The sequence below is a fragment of the Nesoenas mayeri genome (assembly GCF_963082525.1).
Source record: "Nesoenas mayeri genome assembly, chromosome: 7".
NCBI lineage: Eukaryota > Metazoa > Chordata > Aves > Columbiformes > Columbidae > Nesoenas > Nesoenas mayeri.
Window position 1 is genome coordinate 1,148,597 of NC_137551.1, and position 13,358 is coordinate 1,161,954.

Here is a 13,358-nt window from a genome sequence, read left to right on the forward strand (position 1 = left end):
GCGTGGCGCGGGAGCGTGGCCAGAGGGGGCGTGGTCGCAAGGGGGCGCGCCGCGCCTGCGCAGTGCGGCAGCCGGCGCGATGGCCGGTTACAGCGTGGAGGAGCGGGCTGCGCCCCACAGCCTGGAATATCGGCTCTTCTTCAGTGAGTGCTCCTCCTCATCCTCTCCACACGGGGGGTTGGGGGGCTGAGCTCCGATGGGGACTCTGGGGGAGCCCCCCCCCCCAGCCCCTTACCTTTAGGCTGGGCTTAACTCGTGTGCCCCCCCCACCTTGCCTTGCAGAGGACGCCGCCGGACGCTACATCTCCCCCTTCCACGATATCCCCATCTACGCGGACGCCGGCAAGGTAAGAAGGGGGAAGCTCCCGGTTCCTTAACGCCGCTTCTGGGCAGGGGAGCCCCGATGGGAGCATCACCAGAGCCTGCAAAGAACAAGTGCCCTTTTCTTGCAGCCCCAGCCTCGGGTAGAGCCACGCGAGACAAGAGCACAGACGATCTCATGCTCATATTCATGCCTGAGATATGAGATATGAAAGCGTTTTGGGTTAAAAGCAGCAGTTTTCCATTTAGCTAAATACATACATCCCCTCCTGTGGAGGCATCCGCTCATGCTGCGTGGTATTTCAGGCTCGGGTTTTGAGTGGGGTAAGAGCGCTTCATGCCCGCAGTGTAATCAACTGCTGAACAGAATGTTAAATTCTCGCTGTAGCAGCTCCTGGGGACCTCTGGCCTGATAAATAGTGCGGCTGGGGAACCGGCCACGTGTGGGGCTGTGCGGCTTTTGCATCCTTCCGGCAGCCAGCGGTTAATCAAATGAGGCAGTTCCAAATCACTGTCTAAAATGTTCTAGGAAGCCGAAACGTCTGTGTTTCAGTTTGCACTGAATGCTTTCCTTACCCTTTGTAGCCGCTTTCTTCCTTCAACACGTACTGAAAAGCTGCGCAGCTGGAGCAACGTAGCGGATGAACTGTTCTGATGTTCACGGCAGATCTAATTTGGAGGTAGAGAGTGGTTATGGGAAAGGAAAAGAGTACACAGAATTGAGGGGTGAACCTCTAAAAAATAGCTGGCTGAGCTCTGAGGTGTCGTCAGAACACGGTCTGGGAAGTCTGGGGTGGCTTTTGCCTGCTTGGAAGGGAGAAGACAGGTTGTAATTAATCATAAAGGAGAGTGGTGACGCAGTTTTTCTGCGGAAGGTAGTTTCCAAAAGCAGGTGTCTGAGAGGTGACTCCGACAGGGAAAATCCAGATAATACTACGCTTGGCAGGCGCTCACAGAGTGGGGGGGGAAAGGGCAGGGGTGAGGAGGGTTTCTGCGGACTGGTAAGGATTACAAGGGAAACTGGACTTACTGGTGTGCCCTCAGGCGCTCAGTGCTACTTGCCAGAGCCCCCGTGCAGCCGGTGCTGCTCGCCAGCGCCTCGGTGCCAAGTCATTAAGTCTCACTGAAGGTCGCGGTAACCAAAGTTACACAATAGCGCTGATCGCATTAGACCTCTTTGTGTTTCTGGAGTGCCTCTCCACACAGATCTTACTTGTTACTTAGCAAGTTGGTTACCAGCTATGGTAGGGAGCCCAGCCTGAAGCAGAAGGTTGTCTTATGCCGTCTGGGCTCCTTGATCTTTATCCTTAGACTTCTAAGACACTGAGAGGATTGCAGGGTGTTTTGTTCGGTTGAGGACTCGGATGTGCTGACCTTATCTGTACCTGCGCGTCTTGGCATTGCAAAGGAATGACCTTGGGCTACTCGCTGGGTGTCTCAGACTGAGGCAGATCTGCTGGTGGGACTGTGGGGAAACTGCCAGCCTGACCAAGATGCGTCCCTGAGTCCTCTCTTCTCGACTGCAAAGCCGTAAGCGCCCTGCCCAGCCAGTTCCCATTGCCTCACTCCTTTCCTCGATTTACTTACACATGGAAATAGTATATACCTATTTACTTTCAATTTGTGAATGAGCGGTGACCCCCCTGCAATTAAGGGGATGTAATAAACTTCTGTTAGGGAAGGGCGCGGGCAAAGTCAATGGCAGAACAGCACTCGTTGCAAAATAGCAATCTAATTGTGGCGCAATACAGGTGCGAGGGGTTTTGCAACACTAATACTGCTTAACACGGGGATTAGAAACCTTGTCGATGCAAGGGAGGAAGGTTTGACTTCTTGTTAAAAGCCACAGTCTCTTCAAACAGCAAACGTTGTGGTTCAAGCATGGAGAAGCTTGTTTTCTACAAGAGGAGACTGACATTGAACTCCCAAGTCCTCTCAGCCCAGCTGGAGTCAACAGGAGATGTTTTCAAGTGTCACCCGTAAACTGGACCCTGCGGGATGCGGTTCTGTGCTTCTCCCCCACACCTTTGTCCTTGCACTGTGCCCCTGGCAAGGTCTGGGTTCGTCAGTGTCAGCTTGAGGAGGGTGCGCTCCGGCTTCTTTCCCCGCTTCAAGACAGACTAGAATATTTGGGGGTGATGCTGTCAGTTGCTCAGGATAGTAGGTAGATACCTGTGCTATTACTCTTGTAAACATTTTCTGTTCTAAAGTGCCAAGGTGGCTCTTGCTGTAGCAGTTAAGAGCTTTGTATTTCATGACTGTGCCTAAAACCTCCTTGGGTTATGTTCAGGACAGTTGCATACAGCTGTCTGTGAGTTATTTAAGCGTGCTGTTCCGTCACCTGGGAATGGGGTGGAGGTGATCATAGGTGGCAACTGGTGGAGAATGCGTGGGTAACCTCAGCGGAGCTTTTGCTGCCGTCTTTCTTGGGATTCAGCTTCGAGTGACGACACGTGACTGACAAGACAACAGGACTTCCATGAACTGTATCAAAACTGGCACGAGAAATAGAGGGTTGGGGGGGGAAGTTATGTTTTTCATGCCAACCGGCTGGTTTTCCTGTGTTCCCTTGTTTCAAGTAGGGTCTTGAAATTCCTTCCCACTCACCATTTGTTTTGTTTCTTCAGAATGTGTTCAACATGGTTGTGGAAGTACCTCGGTGGACGAACGCTAAGATGGAGGTAACTATTACAGCTCCTCGCTTCAGTTCTTGAGCTGACCTCTTAATCTTTGGCTTTGCTGATTCCTTCTCACTTCCACCTCCTGTAAACCCGAGTGGTTTCTAGCTTCTCATGTAAATACTTGCTTAATGCCAGAGGTCTAGCATGGAGGCCGGGACATGCAGAAGTTTGAATAACTTAATATTCTTCTGTGTCTTCTGATTAAAGCAGCATCTTATGGCTCTCAACACTGTGTAGTTCTGAAGTTTCTAAGTCTGCTGAAAACTATATCCCAGGAGATGGCAATGCAGCAGGAAATGGAGTTTTCCAAAATCTGATGTTGGCTTCAGGGTCAGCTCCTGGTCTTTTGGCTTGTTGGTCAGCAGCCAGCTTCATTGAAAATAACCACTTGTTTTTTCTTAGAGAGCAGAGCAGAGAGATTCATGTAACTTTTCTTTCAGATTGCAACAAAGGATCCCTTAAACCCAATTAAGCAAGACGTGAAGAAAGGAAAACTGCGCTATGTAGCGAACGTGTTTCCCCATAAGGGTTATATCTGGAATTACGGCGCTATCCCACAGGTACTGTGACCTCTCTTGGTGGGGAGGAGGGAGAGTGTCTGTCTGTCTGTCTTAACGAGCAAAAGGCCAGATGATGGTCTAACCTGGAACACGGTGTTTGCAGCTGCAAATAGAATCTTGCAGGGGTGCTTTTAGGTAGAGATCTCAAGAAGCAGGATTGTGGCTAATGCTGTGAAGAAGCTGTTTGAGATGAGCAGCTGCTGCTGGTGCTGTACCTGCTGCATAACTCCTCTCCTTGGCCACTTGGCAGTTTGGTTGGACAGTAGCTGGCAGGTCCTTGTCTTTGGATGAAGGAAGCTGTCGCTACACAAGGAACTGGGCATCTAGCAAGGCAGTGCCCTCGGTTCCTGCTTGGTGAATCATAAACGATCACATTTTCAGCTAATAGTACAGGATCCTGCTGTACGGCCCCTAGGCTGAACCTTTACAGAAGGTTCTCGTTGCTGTGAGTTAGCTGATTGTTTTAGACTTTGGATGTGGACAATGAAAATCTGAATAGATGTGAAGACCATCTCCTCTTTCTGCCCCTCTTAATGTTCAGGGTCCAAAAGACAGAGCCAGATTAACATGTTGACCTGTTGGATGGTAGTGGACGCCCCGATGTCTGCGTTTGATCTCAGAAAGGCTCTCAGCAGTCCAGAGACTCCACAGACATGCTTTTCTGAAACAGCTGGCAAGGGGGGACTGACAGGCAGATGGTGACACCTGGACACATGCTCTTAGCTGGCCAGCGACCTCTTGATGAAGAGGAACTTTGAGCAAGGCTGTTTGCCTCTGATGTTCTTTAGGCTTTGAGTTTCCATTAGAGAAGGAATTTGTCAGTGACAGTTCTCAGGGAAACACCCAATTTTCTAATTCTAGTTTTGATAGCTGAGTATTTTCTCCAGGTACCTTAAGATGGTGTTTCAGAGTTGAATTGTTCTCTACTTGGATGGATTCTGGAACCATTTTCTTAGTAGAGGATTATGTCTTTAGCAGCCTTCATGCACTCATGTGCTGGGGGATCAAAGATGTTTATACCTTAGGGCAAGGAACCAAACTTAACACTTCTGTGTAGAGAAGCACAACAGGGATTGTGCACAAGTCCTTCAGCATCACCCAGGCGCATCTCCCTGTATGCAGGCTATGGGACTCTGCATTCTTGTCACTGCCCCAGTCTAACAACAGGGCTCTAATTGTTTAATTAAAAGGAAGCAATACACCCTGTCTGTCTTCCGTTTCTGTTGGACTGCTATCACGAGTTCAGGAAACTTCTGTTAAGAAATGAATAAGGAAAGGCACAGGCAGGCAGCCACGTCGATGAGTGTTCTTTATAGATGTGAACTTCACCTTTATGCGCCTGTGGAACGGAGGAGGAAGCCGGGAAAGCTGTTGAAAAAAGGTGGGAGGGAGCAGCTTACCCTTGGCAAGATAAGACTTTTCAACTTGGATTCAAACTGCATTTACACGCACAAGTGAAACAGTAGCCCAAACGCTTGGCCTGGCAGCGGGTGTGAAGTCTGTCCTCAAGGCAATTGCGGGCCTGAAATAAACCTGCTTTTTGTTTCCTCTTGAAACTTGAGAGTTCTTCTATGTAATTTTGTTTGATTGGTTTTTTTCCAGACTTGGGAAGACCCAGGTCACAAAGATGAAAACACTGGCTGCTGCGGAGATAATGATCCAATCGACGTGTGCGAAATTGGAAGCAAGGTAATAAATACGCTCTAAAGGGTAACTGTCTTTTGAAACGTGTAATTAATGTCTCTAAAGTCGATTGTCCAGAGACATTACTCAGTTCCTACCTTCTCTACCTTAAGAACATGATGTTTCTCTGCTGCTTCCAGAGATTGTTGATGAGATGTTGCAGCATGAGCCTTGTGAGCCGCTGATAAGCAGCAGCAAATTTCCTGGTGCCGACTGCTTGCTGAATGCTCAGGGCTCGCACGGTCTCCTGTTGTGCATTCCTTGGATGCATTGGCACAGACAACAAGGTCTTTGTCCTTGCAGGTCTGCTCTCGAGGAGAAGTCATCCAAGTGAAGGTGCTGGGCACGCTGGCGCTGATTGATGAGGGAGAGACGGACTGGAAGGTAATTGCTATCAACGTCGAAGACCCAGAAGCAGACAACTACAATGGTGAGTGACGGGAGGGAGGAGCAGGGTTAGTGGCTCCCTTTCTCTGTCAAAAGCCTGCAGGAAGTCAGGATACAGGTTTGCTGCTTCTATGCCAGGGTGTTAATCAAATGTGATACTGGAAGGGCAGCAGAAGAGGATGTTATCAGTCCTGTAGCAAATATTTTACTAGTATTTATCCCAAATTCACTCCTCTGCCCAGCCTGGCATCTCAAAGAACAGGGTGGATGTACAGCCTCTCCTCTGAGTGTAAGGAAAGGCATTGTCCAGGAGGGCTCTAATCAAAGCTGTTTAGATGTGTCCGTGCTCCTGTGGCCACCAGGATATACTGGGCAGATGAAACACCGATTTCCAGTGCAGATATTCACTCTGTGTCTTTTCTGTAACCTGTCTGAACTGTTCCTAAGGCTACTTGAGCAGCTCGGAAGAGCGGGGTAGTAGCAAAGTAACTTCTTTGGTTAAATGTGGCTAAAAAACCTTTTCTCCCTGGGTAGATATCAATGATGTCAGAAGGTTGAAACCCGGATATTTAGAAGCTACCGTGGACTGGTTCAGAAGATACAAAGTACCTGACGGAAAGCCAGAAAACCAGTTTGCTTTCAATGGCGAATTTAAGGACAAGGTAGGATCGCCGTTCTTCAGGAGTATTGGGAGAGAAAGCACAGGGTTATCACCCTGCTGCTGCTGGATATTATCAGTTTTTCTTCTAGATGACATTCATGCGGGATCAGTTCAGGGCTGGGAGCCGCAGTGTCAGAACCAGGATGGAAAACACCTGGTTTATTTGCTCTCGCTCTGGAGCAAAGGGTGTCTGACATCACCCTTGCTCACTGGCTTTGTTCCACTGCAGCCTGGTGCAGGTCAGAGTTAACTCTGCAGTCAAAATGCTTCAGGCGTAAAGTGTTCCCTCACGCCCAGAGTAAAGCTCTGCCTTGGCAGCATTAGAAATTATATGTATGGAAGCAGATTCCTTTTTTAAATAGTTGCAAAGCTAGATGAGGTGCATGTCTCTTCCTGTTATCTGCACAGCAGTTGAATGATTTACCTGGAGCGGCAGAAAGCTCACAGACAGGTTAAGATCAGCCACCTGCTGGCGACAAACCCAGCGGAGCGGAGGTGCTTTTGTAATAGAGCGCCGGCCCAAGACTAAAATATCTGCCTTCAGTTTCTTTTGGCTTCACGCTCACTAGGTGACCTTGGAATATCCTCCCATCTTGAAAGTAAAACAATTCGTGTTGTAAAATCCCCATTGTTTCAGCTGTTGAGTGATGTTGTTCCTGAGAGGTGCAGCAATAGAAGAGGTCTCGTTCAGTCTCTCCCAGAGTCAGAAACTATCTAAAATCAGCCTATAAATACTGGCTTCTCCTTCTGATTGTCTGGAGGACATGGTCTAGTACTTACACATAATGTGATGCTCATTCTCATCTTCAACTTTAGGATTTTGCTGTGAACGTCATCAAATGTACTCACGAACACTGGAAAGCTTTAGTAGCGAAGAAAACTGATGGTGGGGAAATCAACTGGTAGGTCAATGCTTGTGCTACCACGCACATTGCTTTTCCCTAAGCAGAGAACCCTGAAGCATCCTTTCCCAAGTGGTGCTGTGCTCCCTGTTAGCTGCTGGCTGTTTCCTTCAACTTGGCAGCTCTAACGGTGGTTCTTAGCATACCATTATTTAATACTTTTGGGGGAAAGACTTGGCTTTTCACCTTCTCACAAGCGACTCGTCTCTTCTAGCACAAACCTGACGGTGTCTGACAGCCCTTTCTGCTGTAGTCAAGAGTGTGCAAAAGCTACTGTGGAAGCAGTAAGTACAAATCCGAGTGTTTTACCCCCAACTTCAGCGTCAAGCAAAATGATGCAATTTGTGTGGTACCGTAAACCGTCCTTGTTGTGCTCAGAATGTTTTTCGCATGACTGAGCACAGTTTCTGGTTAAATAAGATGAATGCAGAGCAAGCCAGATGTTCCTCCAGAGGCTTCTCCTTGACCTTAGTCACCTGGGAGATGAATCCAAAGCAGAGTTTGCATGAAGGGCTCAGTTTCTGAACCATACCTGGGCTGTCAGCTGTTCAGAGAGTGTTTAAATATGTGGCCTTCCAAGAGCTTCACAGCGCAGGTCACCCTTTGAGAAGAGAAAGTCTAATTTCTGAGATCCTTGCAGCCAGGACCGTGCATCCTTTGCGATGAAAGGCTTGAAGCTCCCAGCATAGTACTTCTGTCTGTCCGGTTTCAGGACCTCACTGTGTCTCTCCGGACTTGTAATGTGGTTTGTAACTTAAAAGGGGTTAGAGGAATGGGACAGGAAAATTAAAATGGACATGCTGCCTCAGCGTATGGAAATGTGATGGGAAAACAGAGTCTCTCTGTAGCCTTGGAGAGACTTTTAAAACCGCTGTCTTGCATTTAAAAGCGCTTGTATCCAAATTACTTCACATGTTTTGGAAAGCGCGACCCTTGTGGAGGATGTGTCACCAGCTAAGGACCCTTGTCTGCCTTTCAATGCTAAACATGGGGTGAAAGCTCTTCAGAGAAGATTTTTGAGAGTCCTTTGTGCTTCTCTTCCACTGTCACATTGTCAGTTTAGGAAAGGCAGGCTGCCCGCAGCTGGGGCATGTACAGCATGGGGAGGCTGTGGGGATGACACGCTGCACTTGAGCTCATTTATTCCCTCACCGCTGACCAGCGCTGGCTGCCACAGACCAGTTTACACTGCTTAGATCTGAAACTATGCTCAGTAAAGACTTGTGTGGTGCTAAATGACGTCTGCGGAGCGTCAGGTCAACCTCTGGCAGCAGTTTCTATCTGCTAATTCACTTCTTGTTTCAGGCACCACCGTGTAAAGCTGCTAACCCCATTCCACCAGAAGGTAAGCCTCAAAACCTACACAACCAACACAGAGCGGATGCTTCCTCAAAGGAGCTATCAGAGGGTCTTAACTGATGGGGGTGGCTCTAGCACTAGGAGAAATGAAGGACCTTGTTGGACCTACCTTGTGTCAGTAATGCCGTTTAATTCCCGAATAACTTCTGGTATTGCTTTGGGTACGTGAGGCAGGTAGACGAGCCGTGAGTAGGAGGCCTGAGGTGCCATAGTTTGCTCAGATCGTGTATATAGCAGGTCCTGAAAGAAAAGCGGTGCAAAGGGAGGTAAAATGACAAGTACAGTTGGACACATGGTGGGGTTGTTGGCAGGAGCCGGAGGAAGCTCCTGCGCTGGAGGTGATGCATGCAGTGCCCTGTTACTGCTTAAAAATGAGTGACTAACACACGCCTAACCCTCTCCTTTGTTTGTTTTGGGTTCTTTTGCCCCACACAGTTGACAAGTGGTTCTACTACCAGAAGAACTAAGGCCTGAAGATGGGTGGTGAAGCAGTTGTGTCCTTCCCACCAAGGACTCGCCATATGCAGGAGCAGAACAGAACAATAGCTTCACTGTTAACCAGAAGACCACGTATCTTTGCCGATTAGAATTGTGTATCTAGCAGTGATGTGTCTGCTGTATCGAGGTCTTGTGGAGGCTAGATGACATAATTGTAAAAACCAAAACCCGCCGTCCTTGTGCATGGTCGTACAGTGTACTTTGTCAGTCACAACAGAAGGTGGCTCACCTGGTACGTGTATGGATGCTAGAAATAAAAACTGCTGAAACCGAACGCTGCGGGGCTTTTCCTCGGCGGAGCTGACGGGGTTATTTGGGGGGGAGGGGGGGTTAGGGGAGGGTTTATCGGGTAAGGCAGCACCGCGTCCCGAACTTAGACGCAGGGCGGTCTCGAACCCGGGGTCCGCCGCACGGCCGACGTGGGAAGCCAGCGCGGCGAAGCCGCCGGGCCGGAAGTGGGCGGGGCGCGCCAGGCGACGTCTTTCCGGCGGGGGAGCTGGCGGCTGCTGAGGAGGGGACTCGGTGGCGCCGCGGCCCGGGGGCAGCCGGGGGTGAGTGGCGGCGGCGGGGACCGCCCGGGGCCCGGGGACAGCCGGGCGGGGCGGCGGGGGCCGGGCCGGCCGAGGGGCGGCGGCGGGGGGTGACACGCAGGCAGGGGGGGGGGCGGGGCAGAGGGTAGGCCGCGCCGCCCGCCCTTGAGGCCGAGGCTGGGGCCGCGTCCCCCCGGGTCCCCTCACCGCTCCCCCCGGGTCCCCTCACTGCCCCCCCGGGGCCGCACTCACCGCTCCCCCCGGGGCCGCACTCACCGCTCCCCCCGGGTCCCCTCACCGCCCCCCCCGGGGCCGCACTCACCGCTCCCCCCGGGGCCGCACTCACCGCTCCCCCCGGGGCCGCACTCACCGCCCCCCCCGGGGCCGCACTCACCGCCCCCCCCGGGGCCGCACTCACCGCCCCCCCCGGGGCCGCACTCACCGCCCCCCCCGGGGCCGCACTCACCGCCCCCCCCGGGTCCCCTCACCGTCCCCCGGGTCCGCACTCACCGCTCCCCCCGGGTCCCCTCACCGTCCCCCGGGTCCGCACTCACCGCCCCGCCGTGCAGCGCCCGTGGAGGGGGGTCCCGCAGCAGTCAGCGCGGAGCCCCGCGGCCGCTAACGCCGGTTCTGACCCCGCAGGCGATTGATCTTCAGCCATGTCGTTCATTTTCGAGTGGCTCTACAACGGCTTCAGCAGCGTCCTGCAGTTCCTCGGTAAGGCTTGGGGCAGTTCACCTTGCGCCCGTTGCCAAAAATCGCTCACAAGTTCACAGTTTAGCGACTAAACCAAATCCCTTCTGGGGCATGCAGCAGAGAAAGCTGCAAATCTATACAGATTTCTTTCTCTTTTACAATAGTGGGACAAACTTTAGACTATTTCAGAGGTGCGTGGCTTCCTTTGCACACCAAGATAAGCCCGCTGGAGTTTTTGTTTTTCCCTCGCTCGCTTGTTTTCCTCACAGGTCTGTACAAGAAATCCGGAAAACTCGTCTTCCTGGGCTTGGACAACGCGGGCAAAACCACATTGCTGCACATGCTGAAGGACGACCGGCTGGGGCAGCACGTCCCGACGCTACACCCTAGTAAGTCCAGCAGCCTGACTCACCCTGGGGGTTGTTCCTCTGTCGTTCTGGAGACACGGTGTCAAAAGATGCCTCTGCGAGTCTTAACGCCACAGCCAAGATTGCAGTTGCACGTCGGTTGCCCAAGCTGAAGCAGATGTATATTTTTCTCTCAAATATACAACATGGAGACTGGGAACTGGTGGGGGTCAATGAAGATGATGTTGCCTCTTTTAGGGAGGGAATTTCTAATGAAAAGCGTGATAAAGTATAATAATTGCAGATTAATAAGTATGTGCTTCAGCAGGGACGGAGAAGACATTATTTTCTGCTTGTGATTTTGTGAAACAACTCCATTTCAGTGATGGAATGCTACAAGGAATTCCCAAATATCCACCTCTGTGATGTTAACATGAGCCCCCAATAAATTCTTGCCATAGCACCTACTTTGTTTTCCTCAAGCACAACCCGTATTTTTCCTTTTCAGCATCAGAGGAGCTGACGATCGCTGGAATGACCTTCACAACTTTCGATCTGGGCGGCCACGAACAAGGTAAAAGTGAAGTCCCAAGTGGGAGACACCAAGTGAGGTCAGCCTTCCTGTTTCCACGATGTTCTCCAGCCACTTTACGGCAAAAATCTCCCAAAAAGGGATGTTGAAAAGTGACAGCAATTAGTATATTTGTTGCCTGAAATGATTTATGGAGTAATACGTGGAAATAACCTCCTGCCCCTAGGAAACCAGTTGATTCAGTGCTTCAGTACTTGAATCCTGTCAGTTTGGCGAAAAAAAACCACTGGCAGTTCACACTCTGCTGCCTGAAATATCTTGAGCTGTGGAAGACTTGAATGTCAGAGGCTCATTCTTTTGAATAACAGCTAGATTTTTATTTCTAGATGTTCTGGGAGTTCTAAGGAAAGTTTTTCTGGCCGCTTTTTTTCTTTCGTATTTTTTTTAAATGCACTGGCTATAAAGGCGGCTGTTAGGGGAGCGGAGGGAGCGTCGCTCCGAGCTGCCCAGCTTGTGCAGTCCTCTTTCCTCGCGGAAATTGTGATGAAGAGGGTGGCTCCTTTTCTGCGCCTCACCGGGCAGTGTCTGTCGCTTCTGTGTTCCAGCTCGCCGGGTCTGGAAGAACTACCTGCCGGCCATCAACGGGATCGTCTTCCTAGTGGACTGTGCGGATCACTCGCGGCTTATGGAATCCAAAGTTGAGCTTAATGTAAACTTTTGGTTTTTAACTTCCCCAACACCTCCAAGTAGCTAAATTATGAGTAATTTTGCTTGGGGGGGGGGGCTGGAATACGTTCACAGCGCACTTTGAGAGTCTCTCAAATTACGAACATTCGTTCTGCCTCTGCTTAATCCCTGTGTTTTGCTCGCAGGCGCTAATGACAGATGAAACAATATCCAACGTGCCAATCCTTATTTTGGGTAACAAAATCGACAGGCCCGAGGCCATCAGCGAGGAGAAGCTGCGGGAGATCTTTGGGCTCTACGGACAGACCACAGGAAAGGTGGGGAGGCATCCAGACCGCGGGGCGTCCACCGGCAAGGGAGGGCTTGTGGGCTTTGTTGCTCCATCCAGAAACTGATTGAGGTTGTTACTGTGAGTTTGTCCATGATACTGATGAAGCTGAGTCTTAAATCATAATAATAACGCCCATGGGCAAGCGTTAAAACTTCGAGAATTGTGCTAAATATGGTACCTCTATAATGATGAGGGCACGGGGTGTCAAGCTGGTGTTTTAACACCATCGGGCTCTTCTGGCTTCATTACTCCACGTTTCCATGTTTTCATGGTTTAAAAACACAACATGTAGAGAGAACGGATGAGCAGCGCTGGGTGAGGGTAGGATAACACCCCGAGGCTGCTCTTGGCACTGTCTTACCTGCACCGTGATGATTGCTTTCTGCCTGAAAATGGTTTGGTTTGGTGTTTCTAACTGCTGGCTCCGAAAGTCCCACGGGAGGGGGATTTCCCTGCTTCCCCGAGGGCGGCAGGGCTGCGGTTCTGACCCCTTTTTGGATTTCCACAGGGAAACGTGCCACTGAAAGACCTGAACGCACGTCCCATGGAGGTGTTCATGTGCAGCGTGCTCAAGAGGCAAGGCTACGGCGAAGGCTTCCGCTGGCTATCGCAGTACATTGACTGATAACTCGGGACAGACACGCGAGTGTGACTCCTCTGGACTGATCCTCTTCACACGGACTTTTCTATTCGAACGCGGAAGGTTTTCCAACCACGTCACCGGCTTTGACCAAGAGACTCCTGGTTTTTGGCTGCCCTGTGGCACAGTGGTGACACACGACTCTTTTCCACGCGCTGGGGAGACAGCACCATCCTGCACACGGGTGCACGTTGTCCCTTTCAATTCGGTTACAGCGCGGCTGGTGTGATCCGGGAGGGAAAACTCTGCACGCTGCACTGTAACGGCTGAAAAAGAGAGCACGTCTCACCACTGTGGTTAATTGACTTAAGAAAAAGCAATTATATTTTTTAAAGAAAGTGTTAATGTAAACAGCGTCCCTTCTAACTTTTTAGTTTAACGTTCATCTTGTTTAATCTGGAGTCTGGTTAGGGTTTTTTTTAAAAAAAAATATATTTAACGGTATTTAGATATTTCACCAATTACTGAACCAAGGTATCACGGTATTAGACGTCCTCAATAAACATAGCATTTGGGCTTAACTGAGCTGGAGGGTGGCTGTGC

The 13,358-nt window shown here is 50.6% G+C and overlaps 2 protein-coding genes across 3 annotated transcripts; both read left to right on the top strand.

Annotated features, from left to right (window-relative positions):
* Window positions 1–76: 76 nt before the first annotated feature.
* On the top strand, window positions 77–9,219 carry PPA1 (inorganic pyrophosphatase 1). The gene is made up of 11 exons (XM_080347614.1): window positions 77–143; window positions 283–347; window positions 2,949–3,002; window positions 3,443–3,562; window positions 5,165–5,251; window positions 5,549–5,675; window positions 6,167–6,294; window positions 7,110–7,195; window positions 7,410–7,479; window positions 8,501–8,540; window positions 8,990–9,219. Exons 1-11 carry the CDS (start codon window positions 80–82, stop codon window positions 9,019–9,021), a joined length of 873 nt encoding a protein of 290 aa, XP_080203740.1. The 5' UTR covers window positions 77–79; the 3' UTR covers window positions 9,022–9,219.
* A 244-nt stretch (window positions 9,220–9,463) lies between these two features.
* Window positions 9,464–13,340, top strand: SAR1A (secretion associated Ras related GTPase 1A). Of its 2 annotated transcripts, XM_080347615.1 has the most exons (7): window positions 9,464–9,603; window positions 10,225–10,299; window positions 10,548–10,667; window positions 11,134–11,199; window positions 11,763–11,866; window positions 12,030–12,161; window positions 12,684–13,340. In XM_080347615.1, the coding sequence occupies exons 2-7, from the start codon at window positions 10,242–10,244 to the stop codon at window positions 12,798–12,800; spliced, it is 597 nt and encodes a 198-aa protein (XP_080203741.1). In that variant the 5' UTR covers window positions 9,464–9,603; window positions 10,225–10,241; the 3' UTR covers window positions 12,801–13,340. The 2 variants fall into 2 exon arrangements, with proteins under 2 accessions (XP_080203741.1, XP_080203742.1); XM_080347616.1 differs by lacking the exon at window positions 9,464–9,603 and having other exon boundaries at window positions 10,132–10,299.
* Window positions 13,341–13,358: the final 18 nt, after the last annotated feature.